This window comes from Molothrus ater, chromosome 1, assembly GCF_012460135.2.
Source record: "Molothrus ater isolate BHLD 08-10-18 breed brown headed cowbird chromosome 1, BPBGC_Mater_1.1, whole genome shotgun sequence".
Classification (NCBI taxonomy): Eukaryota; Metazoa; Chordata; class Aves; order Passeriformes; family Icteridae; genus Molothrus; species Molothrus ater.
The window spans coordinates 54,808,461-54,830,582 of record NC_050478.2 but is presented as its reverse complement, the minus strand read 5'-3'; the positions used below and the strand labels follow the sequence as shown (position 1 = coordinate 54,830,582).

The 22,122-nt window shown below is 36.2% G+C and overlaps 1 protein-coding gene across 5 annotated transcripts in view; it reads right to left on the bottom strand.

Annotated features, from left to right (window-relative positions):
- Nucleotides 1-22,122, bottom strand: part of VPS41 (VPS41 subunit of HOPS complex) — a 109,577-nt gene that overhangs the window by 31,542 nt on the left and 55,913 nt on the right. For all 5 annotated transcript variants that reach the window (XM_036405058.2, XM_036405067.2, XM_036405074.2 and 2 more), the window contains 5 exons: nt 15,763-15,882; nt 12,144-12,290; nt 10,873-10,939; nt 4,185-4,282; nt 1,681-1,810 (listed from right to left, as the gene is read on the bottom strand). In XM_036405058.2, the coding sequence (XP_036260951.1) occupies nt 1,681-1,810; nt 4,185-4,282; nt 10,873-10,939; nt 12,144-12,290; nt 15,763-15,882 (562 nt within the window). The remainder of the gene's footprint in view (nt 1-1,680; nt 1,811-4,184; nt 4,283-10,872; nt 10,940-12,143; nt 12,291-15,762; nt 15,883-22,122) is intronic.

The following is a 22,122-nucleotide window of genomic DNA, read 5'->3' as shown; positions in this document are numbered from 1 at the left end:
AGTATTAATATTTTTACTATATTTTCTTTAAGTAAAGTTCTGCTTTTTAGCATACCCTTGAGAGGAATTTACAAAGAGGAAGACAGCAAGGCTACTTCTGCAGGACACACTAGTTTGGATGCTGTATTCTCCAATAAATTAAAACTGGTTTAAATGGCTAAATATATTTTAAAAAACCACTAAAACCTATTGCAAATTCTGATTCATCCACTATGTGCAAACTTTATGATGGTTTAGAACCCATTTTTATACTCTTAGAGGACTATTACACTACACAGCCTGCAATAAACTTATCCTTCCCATCAAGGTCAAGGCCATCAAAAGCATAAATGATAGATGCCATAACCCCTGGGGACACAGTACATCATTACAGCAATGCATTTACAATGCTGCAAGTTAAGGCTCTATGTATAATGCATTTTCTTACACCATAAGCCTTAATTTTTGAGTAAGCAGAAAGAAAAAGTACTAAAAGGTCAAATCAAATGCAAAAGATGACTGTTCTAAATAGTTATCATTTGGACAGAGCCATGAAGAAACATGAATACTTTGTAGGTACAGAATAGAAAACCACTCACTGTCCAGATCAGTTTCTATAAACACATCCAAATACAATCCTGAAGTGATAAGCAATTCACAAAATGATACTTGTCTTAAAACATACATAACATTTAGACTTTTCAGGTAAACAAGAATATTCGTAAAGCATAAAAGTACAGCTGCGGACATCAATGTTCTGCTTTGGAAGATGTATAAAAAACCCCCAATTCTACTGATAGCAGCATTGATGTTTTTGAGGTCAGGAGGAGATATAGTATATTTCTAGTGGCTTAAGGGCATAGATGTACACAAAGAGGTTTGCCAAGCCTATGATTTGAAGCATGCTGGCAGAGGAGATACTTAAAATTCAGATTAATGGATTTTAAAAGCCAGAAGAAACGCTTCTCTATAAGACAGGCCACATAATCTTCACCAAGGAATTCTGCATCAGCTTTGCCATGCATTTTTCTGAGCTACAACATATAGATCAGAAAACTACCCCATCTTTAAAAGACAGCATATATTGTGCCAGGGCTTAATGTCCCTTCCTGTTACATAATGAAACCTGTCTTGTAGGTGGAGCTCGCCAAAATCCAGTTCCTATTAATTCCATTTTACCATTTGAGGTCTGTAATACAACTGGCAGCTTTGTCAGTACAGAGAAGCTAAATATCAGTGGGCCCCCTTTAAGTTGACCCATGTACATCTTACTGTTGAAACGATACTTATTCAATCTTTCCCTCTAGAGCAGCTTTTCCAGACATTGTGCCACTCATTTTATTATTCCTGAAGCCCTTTGTGTAAAAAGAGCTCCTATGGATCATATGTTGAATAAATCTCCTTCAAAGATACTGCCTTCGACAATACTGGACATTACATGAGGTATATACTTCTGCCTTCTCCAGTATGTCTGACCTAATAGATGGCATTAAAATCATGATGTTTAAATACACACATTTATTTTCTTTTATATGACTGATTCTTGTGGATTTCCACTCTACACTTCAGTGTCATAAGCGTTACAGCTGTTCAAGTAGATGACAAAAAAATGACATAAAAATAAAAAAGGAGGCTAAGTACACCCAAATCTTTTTTTAAGCAGATCTGAAAACAAAACAAAACAATATTGAGAATACCTACCTAAATGATAATCACGACATTCATTTTCCTGAAATCCTCGTACTGTTAGTGCATCAGAAGAGATCTCTTCACAGGACTCAGGCAGGGGTTGTACAATATCAAGTCTAGGCCTTGCACAACACTCCACTTCCTAGAAAAATGACACCTTAGTCATTTCCTACATGATTTACCTTAGCAATACCAACTGGTGGTCATCTAGAAACAAGGCTGAAATTGAACAGCTGCAAACATTCACAGACGTGCAGTACTTTGCACTGGCTACTCAGCTGCAAATGATATAAGTTGCAAAGTTGTGCTCCACAGAGTAATTGCATCTGGAACTCAGAGGAAAGTTACTCCAAGTTACCCAAGTTACTCTTTGATTGCTTTCCTTGAAGGAGATCAGTCTGGAGGAGGAGGTATAGATAGACATAGGTCCAATCCTACCCTGAGTTTTCTCACTACTTCTCTGCTCTTGGACACAGAAGTTTTCTGGGCTATCACAGATGACTATTAACTGCTTCATTCAACAAGCAACAGAACAATTTAGAGGACATACCCAGCTGGGCTCATGCCGTGAAGGACAGAGCCCTATGAGCCTGGTATTCTGGTATTATTTTTTTTTTTTAAGCTGGTATTTGATTTTAGGCATCCAGCAGCAGCAGGGAGAAATTAATCTGAGAATAATACAAAAACTTTGCTGTTCTGATGAACTTAGAGTAAAATGAACTTTCAAGTGCAATGTAGGAGGTTATGGTAAGATAACATAATGGATTTTCACCTTCTGTTCAAGTGAAACTGCTGTCTTCAACTAGCTGCATTTTTAATTAAGTCAAGGTCCAAGACAATCCTATATTTTCTACTTCAGGCTGTTAATTATAGCAAAATATAGAATAAAAGACCAAGAACATGTAGAAAGCAGATATTAACAGCTCTAACTTACTCATTTGGAAGTAGCACCACTTGGGTCTTTTCTCAATTTAACTGTTCCAGGAAAAAAAATACCCAAACCAAAAAAACTTTCAAAGCAAGTTCAATTGTGATCTAATTTGTAATAAGTAAGAAGCTGTCATTTGCAAGCTGTGAAATCAAGGGTAGGAAGACAAGTGTTCCTTGCAACTAAAGGACACTTTTGTACTGAGTAGCAATTCTGCTGCAAGCTCAGGCAGTTTGGGCTCCACACTAACAAGACAAGTGAACCAAGACACTAACAAAGGAGTTCCCATCACAACAGGACACAGATGCACCATCAGGGACAATTGTACTTCTGTTCCTCCTACAGCTACACAGAGAATGGAGAAGTTAGTGAAGTCCAGCATTTGGAGTTTGTTTAAAGGGCTAATTAAAAGCAAATACAGGAGAAAAACTTTTTTCTATGTTAAATTACCATTATATCACCTGAAATTCCCTTTTCATCTTTCTTTCCTAAAGCAATTAAAATGACTTTAACCTTCAGCAGCCACTACCTTGTTTACACTAGCTCCTTTCCTGTACTACTTTTTCATTAACAGTGGTGTCCCAATTTCCTTGCTCCCTAGCATTTCAACCACCTCTTCCTCCCTCTCCTTATCCCATTTGTCTGCTTTCTTGTCATTCACTCACTCTCCCATACTGTGCTGTCTCTTTTGGGAAACATTGCTGTGACATTATTTTTCTCCTTAATATAAATAAAGAAATAATAATCTGACATCCTGAAGTAGAACTAGAAGCTAACCCCACTGATTTCAGAAGGCTTGTGCATTTGTTTGAACCTACAGCATTTCATTGCCTAGCAACTTGTGCACCCAGTTTCTTAAGGTTACTATGGTGATGGTTGTCTAACGCAGACATGCTTATCAAAGAGATGATCAAGAGCATCTGCCATTCTCACACTGCAGCTTCAAGGACTTCCTCCTCTGCCTTGCCTTTTATTTGGCAATATGAAATCAGTGTCGGAGAAAGACATGCCACTTGTCCATGCACAGTCAAAATGGCTGACAAGAATTCTAAATTCTACCTCTCCACACATGGATCTGGGTGTACACAACTAAAGATCTTAGAAGAACGGGAGACAAAGATGCCACTCACTCACAATCATTCATTCCACTCCACAGTCACTCAAATGCTTGAGTTGATCAACTTCCCTACTCTCATTTCTTTTGAGATACAGTGTCAGCAAGTTCCTCTTATGGCCAAACAAGACTGATTATTTCTTCTGGTGCAGAAACATCAGGAAGAGAGAAATGGAGAGAAAAAGGAGTGGGGGGGGAACAAAGGAAGGAAAAAAAGAGCAAGAAGGACTAGCTAGAGACCTTCTCTGCATTCTGCAAGAAAAAAAGGAACTAAACATGATTTCTGAGAGGTAAGCACATTAGTCTTCAACATTACCTCCACTGACCTTGTTTTATGGATCAGAGATGTTTCACTGTTCACTACCAGCAGACTACAATTTTTTCCTCAGATAATCATATTTGTATGACAAGTTTAAGGCCCAACTCACAGGCTAAATTAATGTTGTGAAGAAACTCTGAGATAAAAAAAACTACCGTTTTTTCGGAGATCTCCTTTACATATGAAAGTATAACAAGCTGGTCACAGAGAGGTGCAAGTCCACTGACGTAGAATTCGGTGTCAAATTGGAAAACTGAAATACAGGAAAGAAAAACAGACTCAAAACCATGAAAGTGTATGAACTACTACCTAAGAAAAACTCGCTGATATTCAGAGACAATCAACAGCATACAGCACCACTTTAGAGAACTGAAGACTCAACACATGTAACAAACCCAGAGATTTCCCAGTTGGATCAGATGAAGATCTACATTGAACAGATTAAATTACATTAAAGTTTGCAAAAGGAAATGTTTGTGCTCCAGGTTGTTAGAGATGAAACATCTGAAATGAAGGTGCAGTCTGATTTTCAGTAATAACATTGAAAAAGGAAGCAAAACAAAAATCAAACTCAATAAAATAAGCAGTAAGTAGTACAGCTTCATTGGTTTGCATATCCACAGCATGTTCAGGTGGCCAAAAGAGAATTTCACCTGCTACATCTATTAGTATACAGGAAAACACAAAGATCGTTATTTATTTATCATCACTTTAAACATCACAGAATAACTTACAGATACAATCATTACAAAGAAAACAACAGTTCATAGTACCTTTTCTTGTTCATAAAACTGAAAACATAATTTTCTGAAATTGGTCTTGAAATAGAGATAGTTACATGAGATTATTTCAAGAAAGATAAAGAGAGTGCTGAACTGTATTTACAAAAAGACTTAATAAATGAGACCTCTGCCACAAACATCTCTTTGTTTTTATTCTGCTGGATTTATGATGCACCACTTTTTGTGAACTCCTCTCTCATGGGGACAAAAACAAGAATCATCCAAGTGCTTATATTAGCAAGCCTTGTAACTATAAGCTTTTAAAAAAAAATCAGATACTTCATTAATTTCTCCCAAAACACGGTTTTAGGAGAATCTAAGCATAAGTAAGAAACAAAAAGTTTCCTTCCTTACTGTTTAGCATATTAAACTACTAATATATATATATATATATATTTTTTTTTTTTTTTACTAAAATTTTCTAGCAGGGCAAACAGAAAATAGAGCATAATGACATTAAAAATAAAGCTGATTTTCTTTAGCTAAGATAATAAGAAGGAACAGGAGAAATAATTGTCCTCCCACAAAAGGAGAAAAAATACAATGAAACAGAGTATATATTTGACACCTGTCTCTCTAGGAATAACCAAGCACTGTTTTTCTTTTAATGACTGCTGACACTTTGGCATCACTGAAGGACCACACTATAGCACAAGCATAGAGCACTCAATCCATTCACAGAGAAGAGGTTCACATGTGTAACCATGTACATAATTATCTTGTTCTAGCCTACAAGACTGATGAGATTACTTTGACTATGTCACATGTTGCTCTCAGTGATGATTTAAAACAAATCAGTTCAAAACCAACTACATACCTTATTCTTAGTTGAAAATTTAGTATTTAGCATTTTAAAAGAATATGGAAGGCAGGAGGAAAAACATGGAAAAGAAAAAACAAAGTGAAATCCAGAATACTATCAAAGGAACTTTAAATTCAGCTTTATAGAAGGGCTAGGAGAACGGTCTCAAAGGCATGTAAAATACTGTGGTTTGTATTTGAAGAGGAAAACAGCAAGGTGAATTATAATTATTATAGACACAGCTTTAAAATCCATGTGTATTTCTTTGTCTTATACTAGAATTTAGGTCCCTTTTGCCAGTGAAAATGCTTGTAATGCCCAATGTAATGGTGCATTTAAGATCAAAAGAAGTACTGATATGTGAAACATAAATAAACAAACAAATAAAAATCACCACTTCGAGTTTTGTTTTTGAACAGAATATAGTTTCCTTGGTTTCACTATCAGCTTTCTCTTAGCTCATCTTTCTCAAGAGGCGTTGTTGAAACACAATGCTCTAGCTCTGCAGCTACAGCCTTGAACAAAGAATAACTGGCATAGACAGTGCTTCTTGACCTGATAAAAACCTTTGATGCTGCTAATCAAAAAAGTCTTACTGAAAAAAGAAGATGGAAGTAACAGCTGCACAGAACAATAATAAGTTAAATTGACTTACTCTCTGGACACTGTGTTGTGATCAAGGAGGAAAAGAAATCCAACATAAAGGCAATGCAGAAATGCTGTTAATTTGAAAAGGATCCAAAATAATTAAAACAAATGTAGTATTGAAGTAAATAGAAATGACTGAGATATGGCCATGCGTCATACATGTTTATGCCTGTCATAAGAGAAGACAGAAGACAGGCTGACAGTGGATCTACTCCACGTTCAGCATCTATGTACAGATGTCAAATAAATTACCTGGAAGTAAAATGAAGAAACCTGTAAATCTTTTTTGCTGCTCATTAAATGAAATGTATGAAATACACTAAAATACAGAAATGAAACTATATATGGTACAATATTTACCTAAACTCCCACTTTCTCTGGGACTTAAAGATCTATGCGTATGCAACGCTGAAACTAAAAGGAGCCAATATTGTTTAGTCAAACCTCTAAAAGCAGGCCCTGCTTTACCACAGCAGATTTTGAAGAGTAAAACTTTGGTTATAGTCAGAGCGTTTTACCTCTGATTCCACCTAAAAGCACTGGTGGTGGAGATATCATCTTGAGAACTCTTAAGGGTATGGTGCATTGTGACCTATAACAATGAATACAAATTTTGCAGATGTTTTTAGTGAGCTAGGTAATTTATGCAAACCAAAACAGAATACAAAATGGCATGATTTGATTAGCTATTATCTTGTGCATGGAGTTGCGCTTGACGTAAAATATAACTTTTTTTTTTCCCAACAGGATGTGAGTTCAGTTCCAACTAGAGGACAAGAAAAGGCCCCGTATAAATATCACTTAAGCTACAAAGCTGATTTTCTGAAAAACTCTTTTTTTCCATTGAACCAAGAACATTTTGTTAACCAACAGGAAAAATATTCAGTCTTGAAGAATTCTGGGGCTTAGAAATTCTGAGGTTTGATTACAAAGAAGTCAAAATCTTGAAGAATTTTGACTCATTTTATGAAGCAATTTATAAATTATAAGTTTGGCTTGTGGCAAAACAGATGAACAAAAGTCTAAGTAGAATCAACTATATAACTAGGTTTAGATTTTTTCTTCTTTTTTTTGGCTTCTCAGAGTATAGCAGACTTGCTTAAATGAAATGTTTGCATAAATCACCTTATGAAGTAAATCTCCTGATCATCACGTTCATCAATTAAGCCTTATGTTCCGTCTACATAAAGAGAAATATGTTGGCACATTAGATCCCATTAATCTTGCTTTACAAACAAGAAAATAAATATTCCCATGTATTCAGATTGAAATGTGCAATCTCAATGCATGATGCTAACTTGCCATGCAGGTGTGAAGCTGCTCCCTTGTAAAACATACAGGTGTGTTGTTACAAGCATAGCCTTGAAACATGTAATTTTTAAACGAGAAAACTGCTTTGTGGGAAATTTGGTAGAATGCAAAGGGAGACAAGTATTCAAGAGACATTGCTGCCTGGCTTGTACCTGCAATTAAGCTGAGATTCCTCAGACAAAATCTGGACAAAAGTAAATTGATTAGAAATTCTCTAATCAACTTGAAGTCTTTTACATACTTCTGGTGTTAATCTCTATTTTCTGCTATCATTAACAACCTGAGTAACTGAGGCAGAGATAAAGTACTTCTCCATAATGGTATATAAAATCCTGGCAAGGCTTTTAGGAAGAAAAGGCTTTTAGGAAAAAATAGGAAGACTAGATTTCCTATTTTCCTTTGAAAAGGTATTATATTAACTGGGAAGTCTAATTAGTTATTTAGCAATGAGCCTTCTCTTGGGTTCCAGTTGAGGAAGGGTTCCCTGTTCAGAGCAGAAGCTGTGCAGCATTACAGCTTTTGTACACGCTTCAGGAGTGAGCACAGAGGTCAAGCACTCTTTAAGAAGGATCACAATGGCATTTAGTCTACGTTAAGCCTGTAATTCAATACCAATACCTTCTAATCAATACACTACTTCACAGCAGTTGCTGACAGAGCTAAACTGATAGGATCTGCTCAGCTAACATATGTTTAAACCTAAATAGAAACACTCACTTGGAGTTTATCTTTGACACTGAATGAAGACTCTCAGAGGTAATGAACTGTAGCAAAAACAATAGCAAGATTACTGAAGAAAAGCACCACTAATATACTGAAAGATGTAAATTGAATTAGCAATGCCACATGAATCTCAGTGCATGAGACCTGTAAAATTCATCTATTTTCTCTCACAGATAATCACAACATTATCTTCTTTAAGATAAAACATGCAGAACAGTTCAAAGGTGTAACTTTCACACATTGTGGGGTTTGGCATCACAGCAGATAGTGAAATTATTTCCCGCCTTAGAGTAAGAATAGCTAATTCTTGAGATAGAAACAGAAGATGAGGAGGTACTTTGTTAAACAGGATCCTATGCACCTAAATTGCAATGCAGGAAATACTGTTTCCTTATTCACTGGGCTGCAAAGTACTGAAGGAACATTTATTATCTACTATTTATTATCTACTAATGCCATCACAGTTTTCTATGATACCACTATGGAACTCAGGGGCCCTCAGAATGGCTTTAAAACAGCATAAACCTGAAACTGTTGACATGTGACAGGACACTGTTTTATCATAGACTCCATATGTATTACCCTGATGACCAAAGAAGCAACGATGAAGTTTCCTGTTCCACTTCTGGTTTTCTTTCCAGATGAAAAATTGTAAAAGCAGAGAGAAAAAAAATTAAAAAACACCACACCACTAAACATGACAAAAGTAATACTGCGTTAAGGGTTTCGCTTTTTGTAAGTCTGTTGACAAGATCTTATGAGTCAAAATATCTGAAGGATACTCAATTGTCCTTGCATTGAAGGATTATATTTTTGTCTTGTATAAATTCTTTACTTTATGCAAGCATATAAATTTATACATTCACTTTGGATATTAGTGGTCTTGCAAGAAAAACTACTGTTTGCAGGTCTGATATAAGATCAGATTTTCTGGCTATACCTTTGAAAAGTAATGATGAAGTAAAATTGAAATAGATGTTATGGCATGACATACTGCAGTCAAGAAGACTTTTAATGTGTCTCTATGAAAGACCAATAATTTATACTGAGACTTGAACAAACAATGTCTCTCTCTTTTCCGTCCCAATCCTCCCAGGTTCTAGAGTGACGTGGATGGCATTTAGCAAAGCAATTTCAGTGCTTTGACTTGAAACCAGAAAATAAAATCTCAAGCACATCATTAACAGGTTAAGTGAGATAAAATACCAGTCCTCTAAACTACAGAGAAAACTGCAGGCCAGAAATTTTAAGATGAAAGAGTTACTTCCACATAAATCTTTATCCTTCATGTCTGCACCTAAATAGCCCAATGACAACTTTTTATGCTTTTTAATCAAGTTCCAATAGACAGTCACCTAAAACTAGCACCATCTATATAAGCACATTACAGATGAAATAGAAGTTATCTCTGTTCACTTGTCAGTATGTGACCAAACCCATTTAGTTATTTTCTAAAAGCTACTTACAGATACAGAAAGTATTATATACAAGATCTCAGGCTAAAAGTCATGAGCAAACTTTTCCTTGATAAAATTATTGTGAATATCCTAGAATTCTGCAGTTAAATAGTCTGTTTGCACTATGTAATCCTAAACATCAAATAGCTTTCAGGTCTCAGTTAATTCTCAGGCACACCACCAATCTCTCAGTATTCAGACTCCCTGCAGAGCTTAACAAGTCTCCTAGATGATTTTCAGAAGCTATTTTAGAACAGTCCCTTCCTGAAATCAGAAAACAGAGCATACGCACACATATGCCATACACCATTCCAAACTGACATGATTCAGGATCTTGCTTGAACACCCTATTTACAATCTCATGTTACTACAGTCAAGGGAGCATCAAAGCCTCCAAACTGTTGCCCACTCTGGTCTGCAGAGTCAGAGGGCCTGCTTATCTTCAGAAGGCCAGCACTATCTGTTCCTAGATACATCTTTTCCCCAGCAGACACTTCCGGGGACAGTTGTGTCTTTTTGTTTACATCCCCACTTCCCTTCCAAATTTTCTTTGAATTCCACTCTGTCAAGAACTTTTCCAATAATCAGTAATAATAAAAATTTATTTACATCAGATTAGCTAGAAAAATAAGAAAGTAAATGAAAATATGAAATTCAGAAGCCAAGAAAGGAAACAAAAATAAATTAAAATCAATTTCCTAACACTACACCAGAGATTTTTATGGGGGGAAAAAAGAGAAAAATGTTATGAATAGTGTAGTCAAACAACATATAATCAAATAAAGTAGTATCTATTTTCTCTTTACTGCTACACTGACCATCAATCATTTAGGCAAGATGAAAACTCAAGTTCTCTAAAGGAATCTGTATGAAAGAAAGTTAAGGTATCCACTGTTCACACAAGTATCTTTGATACTACATGGTCACAGAACTTAAGGTTCTCTAGAAAAAAACCCTCACACCTAGGCAAGAGGGCATTATGACAACCTCAGGAACTAAGAATGAGGAGACATTTACGTTACAACTACATCTTGCCTCCAAAGCGTAACAGTTTTGTTCTGGCTAGCATGTAGAAGACTTTTAAAGCTTTTTGAAAAGGAGTGAATTCATACAACCATACCTATTTCCACGTAGCGGTTTGGTAGGTCACGCATTTCACTGGCATGCCGTTCTTTTACTGAGCAAATCTAGGAAACAAGAGATTTGAATTGTTACAATAAGGAAGCTGTAATTCCTAAAATGACACTAACTTTGCCTCAATAATAAAAGCAATTTCTGGGAATTCTCCAATATGGATTTCTTTATTTTGAAAAACTCAAGTTGTGAAACAGTAATGATGCATCAGTAAAGAAAACCACACAGAAAAGCAGTGGCTGTAGTTCACAGCCTTATAAATATGCTGGGAGAGAAGAGGACCACATAGGACCACATAAAAGAAATGTGAAAATACATGCCCACTGTGGTTTCTTCACAGAGGCATTTATTTATGAGTTTGGTTTTGGTGTCTTCTCACACTTTGTGTCTCATTACCTTTCCAGGTACCTGATTCCTATTCACTAAGTTTGCTATTGCTCCTCCCAGTTACAAGAGGGGAGTATGTATATACAAAGAAATGCAAATAACCAAATGTTGTGAAGCACAGGCAAATAGAAGGGGGAAGACAGATGCCAAACTTAGGACAAACCTCCTCATTTATAAAACTCTAAGCTTAACACTCCCAAAGCTTTTAATATGTCACCTTCCTCACTCCACCCTCCCTTTCCATCTATTCCTATCAGGCACTTTTAATTTCCCACTGTGCAGTGATGCAGCAGTGTGTTATTAGAAAACAGCTAACAGGCTTGTAACAAACTCATGCCATATGCTGGTCTGAGCAAATGATAATCAGTTTGCACCACACAAGTTTGAAATGCCAGTCTCCTGTTGAAAGATAACAAAACCCTAAGCAGCCTGTCCTTCCACCCACCCTTTTTTCTCCCCCATGGTTGACCAAAATCATGTGCCTGTTTAAACAGCTGCAACCTCCTCAGCCCCCAAACCAATGCCCTCAAAAAAATACCTCACGGTAAGTTGTTCTTCCTTAATGCTAGTCCAAAGAAATGAATTCAACAGCACACTTAAAGCTTTCCAAAGACAACATCTCTCTAAGGAGTGAAATGTCCCTGAGGATTACATTCACTGCATGCTCTCACACAGATCTGTCTCACCGCTGGGTGCCTATCATTCCTCCTCCTCATGACGGTCAGTCCAATGACATTTCTGAGGCAGCAAGAGTTCTGAACACTGGTCAAACCAAATTCTATTTTTTTCGATTGTCTTTACTTTTCAGAAACAATCCTCTGTTTGTCTGTTATAACAGCAAGCATTTATTACAAAGACAGGTAATTGCACCTTTACTGAATTTCCCCAGCCAATAATCAGAGTTAAATTATCCTTCCAGCAAAGGCTGCAGGGATACATATCTGGGCGAAGGCTTATGTCATCTCGAGGCACATTGGTAATTCTTTGCTTGGAGATCATGTCAAGTATCTTCACGCCCTGAAAGTTTAAAACCAAGAGAACTTTATTCAGTATGACAAACTCCTACTCACCATTTTGTACGCTAAGGCAGTCAGAGCAGTTTACGGCATAAATTTCAGAGCAGGGCTAAGTGTGCCACCAGAAAAAACTGTTGATACAAAACCCCATCTAACCCAGGAAGTGACAAAAGGAGTAAAGGGATCAGAGTAATTTAGATGTTTTAAATTCACATGTCAAATAAAAAGACATAATAAGTGAATGAGTGACAGACTAGCAATTCTAGTCATGAACCAATTTGGTTTATTAGGCGGGTGCTACTCCTGGAGAAATAAAAAGAATCCCAGCTTTTTCACAATAGTCCCTGCAGAGACACAGAAATTTCCACCTTGGAAAAAGAAAAGCAACAGCTCATTAATATAAACTAATTCAGTCTCAAGATATGCATTTCAACTCTTATTAAAACAGGAAAGTGAGCATATTTAAACAATGCTTGGTTTTTAAATTTTTTTTACTTTTTGTGATATTTTTACTCCCTCCTCAGGAAATCTCTTACACTAATAGAACAAGAAGTTAAAACCCAGGAAGATTAAAGTCATTCAAGAGACAGAGGAAAAAAAGAACCAATAATTAGATTTTTCTGCATTACTTAGACAAGGTAAGCTATAACCTTTCCAACAGCAAAATGGAGGTGAATTTCATATTAAGTAATGACTTGTTCTTGATAATTTAAAACATAAGCCTCTAAAATAAAATATTTTAGTAGGTCTTAGAGAGTGAGTCTTCAAATCACAGAAAAGGGGGATGGAAAAGACCTTGAAAGGTCAGCAACCATGATGCCCTGCCATGTAAGGATTTTCCTAGTGGCAAAACTGATTTAAAAGATTCCCTGCCTATTTCTGTCCCCCCCATTGTGAGTTTCTATGTCCTCAGCTGTACAAATACACAGATACAACTGGTTAAAAGTCATGGGGGGTCATGGTCTAAGCCAGGTTTTGTCTCTTTTTTTAACCACAAGGTAAGTGGTATGAGGGTGGGTGTAGGGATTTTTTTTCAGTGATCTTTGTCACTGAATAACCGTGAGCATGGAACACACTTCTACTAGCATCTCATCAGCTAGCAGACATCAAGGTTTCAAAAACAAATAAACAAACAAACACAAACAAACAACAACTTACCAAAACATCTGCAATGTACAGAACCCAGATCTCTAAGTAACATAAACAATATTATCCTTTGTGTTTTCTGAGCTCATCTGATAAACTTTTTAATCTTGCTTCAATTGCATTTTAATAAAGTTACTTTTTATAAATCTTACTACTTTGTCTCCAAGGATGATTTTTAGTAACCCATACCACACCTTCTGTTTTTCTCCATGGCAGCAAATCTTACATGGGATAGACCAGCTCCTGTTTGAAGTAGCTTTCAAACTAACAGTGTAGGATCTTCTTCGGTTATAAGTGTTGAGAGACAGTTGTTTTACATAATAAGTTTTACATAAGAGTAAGCTATTTAGAGTTATAATATTGTGTGATATAGTATGTTGCTTGCTTAGATTTACTTGCTTAGCATAAGTAGCTGGATTTTTTTGAAGTCTTGGGTGGTAAGCTCTGAACTTACACCTGTTGTTTTTGGCTGCTAATTAATTATTAATTAATTTTCTTTATAGTAGCTGGTACAGTGTTGAGTCATGGATTTGCTGTAAGAATTATGTTGATGGCTCACTGATATTTTAGTTGTTGCTATGTAATTTCCCATGCTCTGCCTGCGAGCAGGTGCACAAGAAGTGAGCAAGGAATCAAAAGGGCCCCTGTTGGCTCTTTGGAGCTGCCCACTGAAAAAGGACTCCAGTCCTTGAAGTTAAAGTGTGGGATAGTGTGTATGTGACTCCTTGAATGGTGTGAGAATGCCTGAGCAGAGGCTTCTTCTCTAACAGGTATGCCATTTGCATCATGAATTGAAAGGCCTTCCAGAGTCAACTTCCCATCATGAATGAGCTAAAACCTGTCCAAATGGGAGTCCAGCAGCCAAATGCCTCTAAGGATTTATCCCTTAGATGTCTCAGTTTGTAAAACTTGCACTATTAGCCATGGAGGAAGGAGAAGAGGGAAGGAAAAGCAGAAAACATAGGTTACCCATGCATCGGAAAAGCAGAATTAGACCTTACCTAAATATGAAAACTAGGTAGCCATGCACACACAGTAAGAAGTAAGGCTATAAACATTTTCTCTGGTTTGGGAAAAAATAAGTGTAACACAAAACCTTGCTAGAGAATGGAGTTAAAAAAATTAAAGGGGAAGAGAAAAGGCAATAACCAAATCTATTAATCTTTTGGAGGGCAAATGTCATTTCATTTTTCTTTGAAATATAGGCCCTGATCATGGCTTTTTGTCTCTGACAGATGGCTCTCAATGTTTTATTAGTACTCTGTGTTCTGTTGTGGCACACCATCTCTAGGGATAGCTCTTGTCCTATCCATTCCAGCAGATACCTAGAATATGTATTTTAATTATATGGATCTGAAAAGAACAAAACCTTCAAATAACCTAATGTTATGTCAGTCAAACCCTCAGTGAAGTTTCCATTCTAACAGAGTTATTAAAGGGAAGCAAATAGACAAAGGTCCACCTTTAACAATTTCATATCAAACTGGTTTTGAAATATAAAAAAGAAAAATGGTTTAAAATATTTTAATAAATGCCTCCGTTTAGGATGGAAAAACAATAGAAAAAAAAAAAAAAGCTAGTGTTTCAGAAGTACTTTCAACAAATTTAAAAAAAATACTTTGGAATTTAGACATGATACACATTAAAAACCTATCCCTCACTGCTGAGCTGCAAAACATAGAGCTTGACCCATCAATTAAATATACAGTGATAGGTGAAGTATAACACTCAGAATGAATGCAATGGTTTCCTTTAAAATTACACTTAGAACAAAAGGGACCTATTTTTTCTAAGTCTAACTTTCTTCTAGTGGCCTAACAAAATGAGGAATTATTACTGTATTTTTTTTATAATCTGCAATATTGAAAGTGCATATGACAATGTCATTTCAGTACAAATGACAAAATCCAGACAGTTTATTTTTTTTGGGGTGGGTGGAAGAGAGTGGAGATGTTCTATTATTTATATAGAGAAGAATTACATAGGCATTCCTTCCTCAGTTTGCTTCAATAAATTGCACTAATCAAAATTCTAATTAATAACAGTGTACATTAGTGACCATCATAGTGGTATGTAGAGCTACTTTCCTAATTTCTTCAGAAGTGGCAATCATATTGGAGAACCCTGACTAATGAGCAGAAAACAACAGATGAAATTTCCAGAAAGAAATAACATATAAACCACTATCCTTCAATGCCTTTTATACCCAATTCTACAAATTCATAGCTTTTCACCTGAATATTCTGGCAATTAGCATTGAAAAATGTCAATAATCAGTGTAACACAGAGATTTTTTTGTACATGTAATGGAGGTGAAAAATACTTACCATATTATTAGCCCAAGCAATTAAGTGCCCTCTCCATTTTATATTTCTTATATTTCCTTCCCCTTCATGTAAAACTGAAGGCTTCCATCTATTCATCCAACCTCTTTCATATAACAGCAACTATGAAGAAGTGAAACAATAAATATTTGACACAGTACTGTATGCAGACATTGAAGTTATTTTTTCTTCATTATCCCTTACTCTGTTTGGATTTAAGAGCAATGAAAAATACACATCTATCACAAAACAAAAGCAAAAAAATCAAACATTTTGCTATACTATATTTACATCAAACATCTTGTATATTACAGAATTCCTGTTAAATTTTAAAAATATTAATAAGAAGGCCTTTCATCAAGTTTCTCCAAAGAACAGTAAGTATAATTATTTACCTTTTAAAGATAAAAAAATTAGGGTATTTCCAAACCTAAGTCTGCAGCGCTAGTGACAACAGTTCAGAAAATTGTTAAAGAAACCAGGTCACCTCACTGATCTCGACATTCATCAATCTCGTTATAGACTCCTTCCCTCCAAAAAAAATAAGCAGTCAAAGAAAATTAAAAGATCCCCAAGCCTGTGACCTTTTGCTTGCCTCCATGTGAAACTACACAGCGTTCCACAGGGGTATAGAGATACTGTGGTTTATTCCCACATGTGCAAACTGCACTATACCACAAGTGCTGCTGATTGTAAAACTTGTGTGACTAGCAATCTCAGGTTCTAAGGAAGGTATTTTAGAATATCTAAAAGCATAAGAGATGCTATGGGATACTTTTCAGCAGCAAAGAAAAACCCAACTCCACACAGAAAGCCTGCACAGAAAGACAGCCCATATCGGTTAGTTGAAGCATGGTGCTAATAATGCGAAGGTTGCAGGTTCGATCCAGTTATGGGGCATTCACTTAAGAGCTGAACTCGATGATCCTTGTGGATCCCTTCCAAATCAGAACATTCTGATTTTGTATGTCTCATTAAGTTATTTAATAGGATTACAAGGAATCACTCTGAGAGAAGCAAAGTGCAGCACTTGGAGGGATACCTAAGTATGAAGCTGAAGCATCTACCGAGACCATAGTCCTGCTAACTTTTGCATGAGTACACCCACATACAAATACATGCACAACCTGAACCCAAGCTCCCAAGTTCACACCTCACACTGGAAGGTGTGAAATAGCTGTCTGCAAGGATTTCTACAATGCTAAAACCCAAATGGAGTACTCTGCTTGCTAATATTTCCTATCTAAGATCCAGCTGTATGCACTGTTTTTATATGGTTTCCCGCCACTTGTATTTGGATAAATACATAAAGTGTTAAGACATTAGTTGTTTAAAATAAGATCTTTAAACAAAATACAAGATTTTAACGGCAATTATCAGACTGCCTGTCTCCTAAAGCCACCAGATGGCACCAGAAGACCAGTATTTTCTCCAAGAGTTTAAAGCAAGCATTAGGTAGGGATTGTGTGAATTACACTGCAGACATCAAACTTTTAATTCAAGCAAAGTGATTTTGCATCCTTCACATAGGTCACATGAACGCCCAACTTTTAGACAGTATAGGTTTTTTTCCCACATATGAAAAGATTACTGAGTAACTCTCACAGAACATGTTATTTTACAGCTACCAGGGCAAGCCACTGAAAGCAGTGTAACTTCTACACCCACAATTCAGTGCTATATGGAGGGATTTCCATTAGAAGACTGGTAGGAAGATGTTAAGCATAGGAGCAGCCCTCAGCCCAAATGAATGATCTCCACTCAGATGCTAAAGATGCCATAAAAAAAAAGTGCTGTGCTGATCCAGACTTGAAAATTACTTTTTTCCTGAGGAGAAGAAGAAGAACTGCTGCTTGGATGATTATACCATGCAATAAAGACAGCAGCAAAATACGTGGTATTTGCATTGAGACTTATCGGACAAAGATCCAAAAGCTGATGTGGATGATGTGAAACCTAGCTGATGTCAATTATATTATTGTACTTGGAATTTTTTCTGCTTGTGACTGAATTGTGATTTAAATTAATTTATTATACTCAAAATCCAGAGCAAACTTCATATGACACTTTGCATCTCTTTTGTTATTCATGGTTTGTGAACATGCTTTTTCGTGACTCTGAATAACAAACTGCAAGGAAAAGTAAGTGATCTGAGAAAGTTCTTCTGAAGAGAGAAGATAATTTGAAAAATCCTGCTTCCATCTATGCTCAACCCTAAGGGCACAAGTTTTTAGATCAAGGCAGTATAAGACAACAGGCTGATATCAGCTATAATAAGGATGGAAATTGAATCACTGAAACACCCTATCATTCCCATCTTCAGATCAGCAACTGAAATAGGTCAAACACTGAGGCCAAAGGGCACTTCACACTGTGGCTTTAAAAAAAAATGCAATCTCAAAACATGCTTAACTAAATTATCTTCAGTGCAATTATCTGTGTGCTGTTGATATACATACTGCGATTTATTTATTATTTCTTAGAGCAATGGCACGTGGAAATTGAATTTGTGAACCCAGAACTTTCCTATGTATTTTGGAACTGCTGTCTACTGAAAGCATCTCTCTCAAAATGAACAGCCTAATATCTTTCTTGGCCTTCCTTTCTGTCTCCACATTGTAATGTTGATCATACCAGAAGGTAATTTAAAACTTCAGAAGACTTGTAAGAAGAAATCCATGGTTTCTAGAGGGACTCTTCCTACCACCTCCCTCTCTTTTTCGTTGGAGTAAAATATTTTAAGACTTTATTTGCCATAAATCCTAAATTATGGTAGTCAGCATTCACAGTACTTATATTTCAAGAGCAGCCAAAATCCCACTTTCTTGGCTTCTCTGCAATAGTTTGTTTTCCCTGTTTTTCCTTTGCTCTCATAAAACTTTCTAGTCTTTTGTTACATACAATACAGTTGTGCTTAGAACACTCTTCCAGTGTTTCTTGCATGCACCGCAATTTGATAATACAGCTAAAATAAAATAACCTTTAGCATCAAGGTCCCCACCCACACTGTTTCACAGCGCATTGCAATCTTCTGTTAGCTCACTAATTATTTTGCGAGTCTTAACTGCTTATAAATGCCCACCAGATCATTAAGAAAAATGAGACACTGAAATGTATGAGACAAGAGGTGGAGCAGGACACTTTTTGGTTTTTAAAAAAACTTGGATTAGTGAATACATGAATACACATTTTGGATTAGTGAATACATCTCTCCATATATTTTATTAACAGTAGATTAATCTACACGAAAAAGAGCTCAACACTCTATTTTAGAGTGCATTCAGGAAAGAGAATAGATGAGCGCTTGGACTTAATGGAGCCTGTCATGCAATTAGCATTAACACTAACTACATGTAATCCTGGTCTTAAACTATGTACAGGAATTCCCAATCCTCTGAGCAAAAAGGTGAATGATTGCAACTTTGGAAGTATCAACATGGTAAAGTAATTAAATTTAATTTATTCTCACTACCACTTACTAGCTTCGATATACTGAAATATGTCTGTTCTCACAGAAATTTCAAAGGAAACACACTTTTAATGATGCCTAGCATCACTACTTCGTTTCAACACAGTGACTTCTGTGTAAAGATTTGAAGATTTAGTGAAGAAAAAGTGAAGAAAAAAAGGCTTAAGTCTTCAATTTGTAACTGAAGAGCCATTTTTCCATTCCCTACTGCAGAACTCTTGGATCAGTTTTTAACTCCCAAAATCAAAATTAGGAAAAAAGTCTCTGTAATTTCCTTGTTCTGTTCTTTGTCTAAGTGTGAGGATGAGCCTACCTTTGGCATTTGTCCTGTGTTTTGGTGCCTCTGTCACCACTTTCACCTCAGCCAGGCAAGACTACAAAAATCTAAAATGCTATTTCCATGGTTACAAGTGATCGCTACAGCTATTTATTGTTTTCAGCATATAACAAATATTTACAGGCACAGTCAAGATTAACAGATACCAGAGAGTAACATAGAACAGCATGCCTCATGAAGACTTATGTTTAATAGTTCATCCCTAGGAAAACATACAGCAACAATAAAAAATTATACTTTGTATTTGAAACAGACGATGGGACTGGAATGAGCTCAAACAAGACAGAGAATAATGTAAGCCTCAAGCTTGTGGCTGAAGATGAGCTTTCAAGATTTCATCACAAAATGTTGTGTAGGGAGCTGGGATATGAACAGAGAGGAGGGCAGCAAGTGCAGTCAAGGGAAATCAAGCAAGGAGGCAGAGGCACACAGCAGTATCAGGAGGTATGTGATGGCAACAGTGAGTGATGAAACAGGAGCTACTGTTGGTACTTCATGGACAGAGGAGCTAGAAATTTTGAGATGTTTAATACAAACAAACGCCACAGGACCTTTATTAGGCTTCACTTTTAATAACTCAACTGCCACATTCCAGCTGTTGCTTATTCAAAAAAAGCTACAGAATTAACACCTTGAAAAGCAAATCCTACTGTCTTGCAGGCAGAGAGACACATTTCATACACTTAGATCCTCTTCAGTTGCCACCTCAGGCAATGTAAAAAAGGGTTCTACAGAGACATTTGTAAAACACAAAACTACAGATTGCATGCACATAGGACTACGATCCATTTCCTTTACACAAACCAAATTTATTGCTGCACAAGGAGAGTTTTTGTTTTAGTGATGAAGAAACACTTATCCAAATACCCATAAAGAAGAAACGTAAGAAAAAAAGAAAAAGCTTATTAAGCAAACAGGACACACTATATATCCAACTCTCATCTGTTTAATAATATGGGATACATCTGGGCATTATGCATTGCAGCAAGGAAATAACAGACCAGTAGTATTGTGGTTTACTTGCTACAGTTTGTTTCCTACTTATGGTAAATTATCCAATGCATGGACAGAAATTGCCACAGTATTTACTCTTTCTTAATTTAAATCAGACCTTTGAGTATTTACTGAGTGACATTTTATAGCTTACAAAGCAATCTGCCTTTCTTGTCTGATACTCTTCTACCCAACATAATGCCAAATAGCTGGCTATCTGCTTTCTAAAAATGGACTGTGCTGCAAACAGCATCCTAACAATTTAATAATTTGTCAAAGTACTTCAGTTATTATGAAGTACATATCATAGGGTTCAGAGGTAAGGTCATCTACTTACTGACCACATGAAGTGCATCTGCTGACACTAAAAAGCAACAATTTAAAAAAATATCTGAGACATTCCTTGACTTTAACAAAGAAATTCCACTACCCCTAACAGCAGTCACAGATCCTCAACAATGCTTTTCTCTTTCCACTTGTGCACTTTTTGGAATCACCATGCTTTCTCTGTATATGTTGTTGCTCCACCTGGAGTGGAAAGGAATTTAGATTGCCTTGTTTTGCATTTCAGGCAAGAGTTACCATGGGTCCAAAATTCTGACATTGAAATAGGTTTTTTTTGTTTGGTTGTTTTTTTTATTTGTTTTTTCTTTAATAAGAAATTTCCCCCAGATAACAGTAAGTTCTCTCTGCTTTTATAAAAGAAAAAAGAGTCTAATATTTAAACACAAGCATTGATATGTTTAAATGTTAATTCTAGGTGGATAAATGGGACAAACACGATCAGACACATCTGTATTTGAAGACCAGTTCTTATAGTGTATCTTCTGCAGCAAAAGAAACACAGACATTATTCCAACAAATATATATATAAAAACCCATTAATATATTGTGTAGCTATAGACACAGATAGATATAGAGAGATGACGCTGTTGACAGTCACAGGGCAAATCAGTTTTATTTTGGTTCTCTAGCCCTTAAAATGTTTCAGACTGGACATGCAAATCAATATTTATTATATAAAATATATGTCCTAGGCAAATGAGGAGACCCAGTCCTTTATGATACAGAATATTCTACTCCTATACTTCAGAATACATTTGCTTAATTTGTGCTGGGTCCCCACTACCATGCTAGGTTGAGAAGACTCACAAAACCCCTTCATTAGCACACATTCAGCAGAGCGACTCAATCACTCCAGAGGACTCACTCTCCTAAGTGTTTCACTACAAAAACATTTGTATCTAGTTATTGATGTTAATAGAGATGATGTCTCTGCCAAGAGAGGAATCTCAATTTGTCCTGCTCTCCTTAAGTTATCTTTACATAAGTCACAGTAGCTGATACTTTGACTTTGCATCTAAAATAATCTTCAGTCTTCTTTCTTTATTAGTTCTGTCTGTTTAACCCTCATGACATAACGGATACTTGGACTTCACAAAAACATTTATTTAGTTGATGTATTGGCAAAGACCAGCACTCTAAGAGTTAAATCAAGAAAACCTTGTTTTCAGCTCTACCACCCTCATTTAGTTGGCTTTTACCCTGTTATTTTTTGAGATTA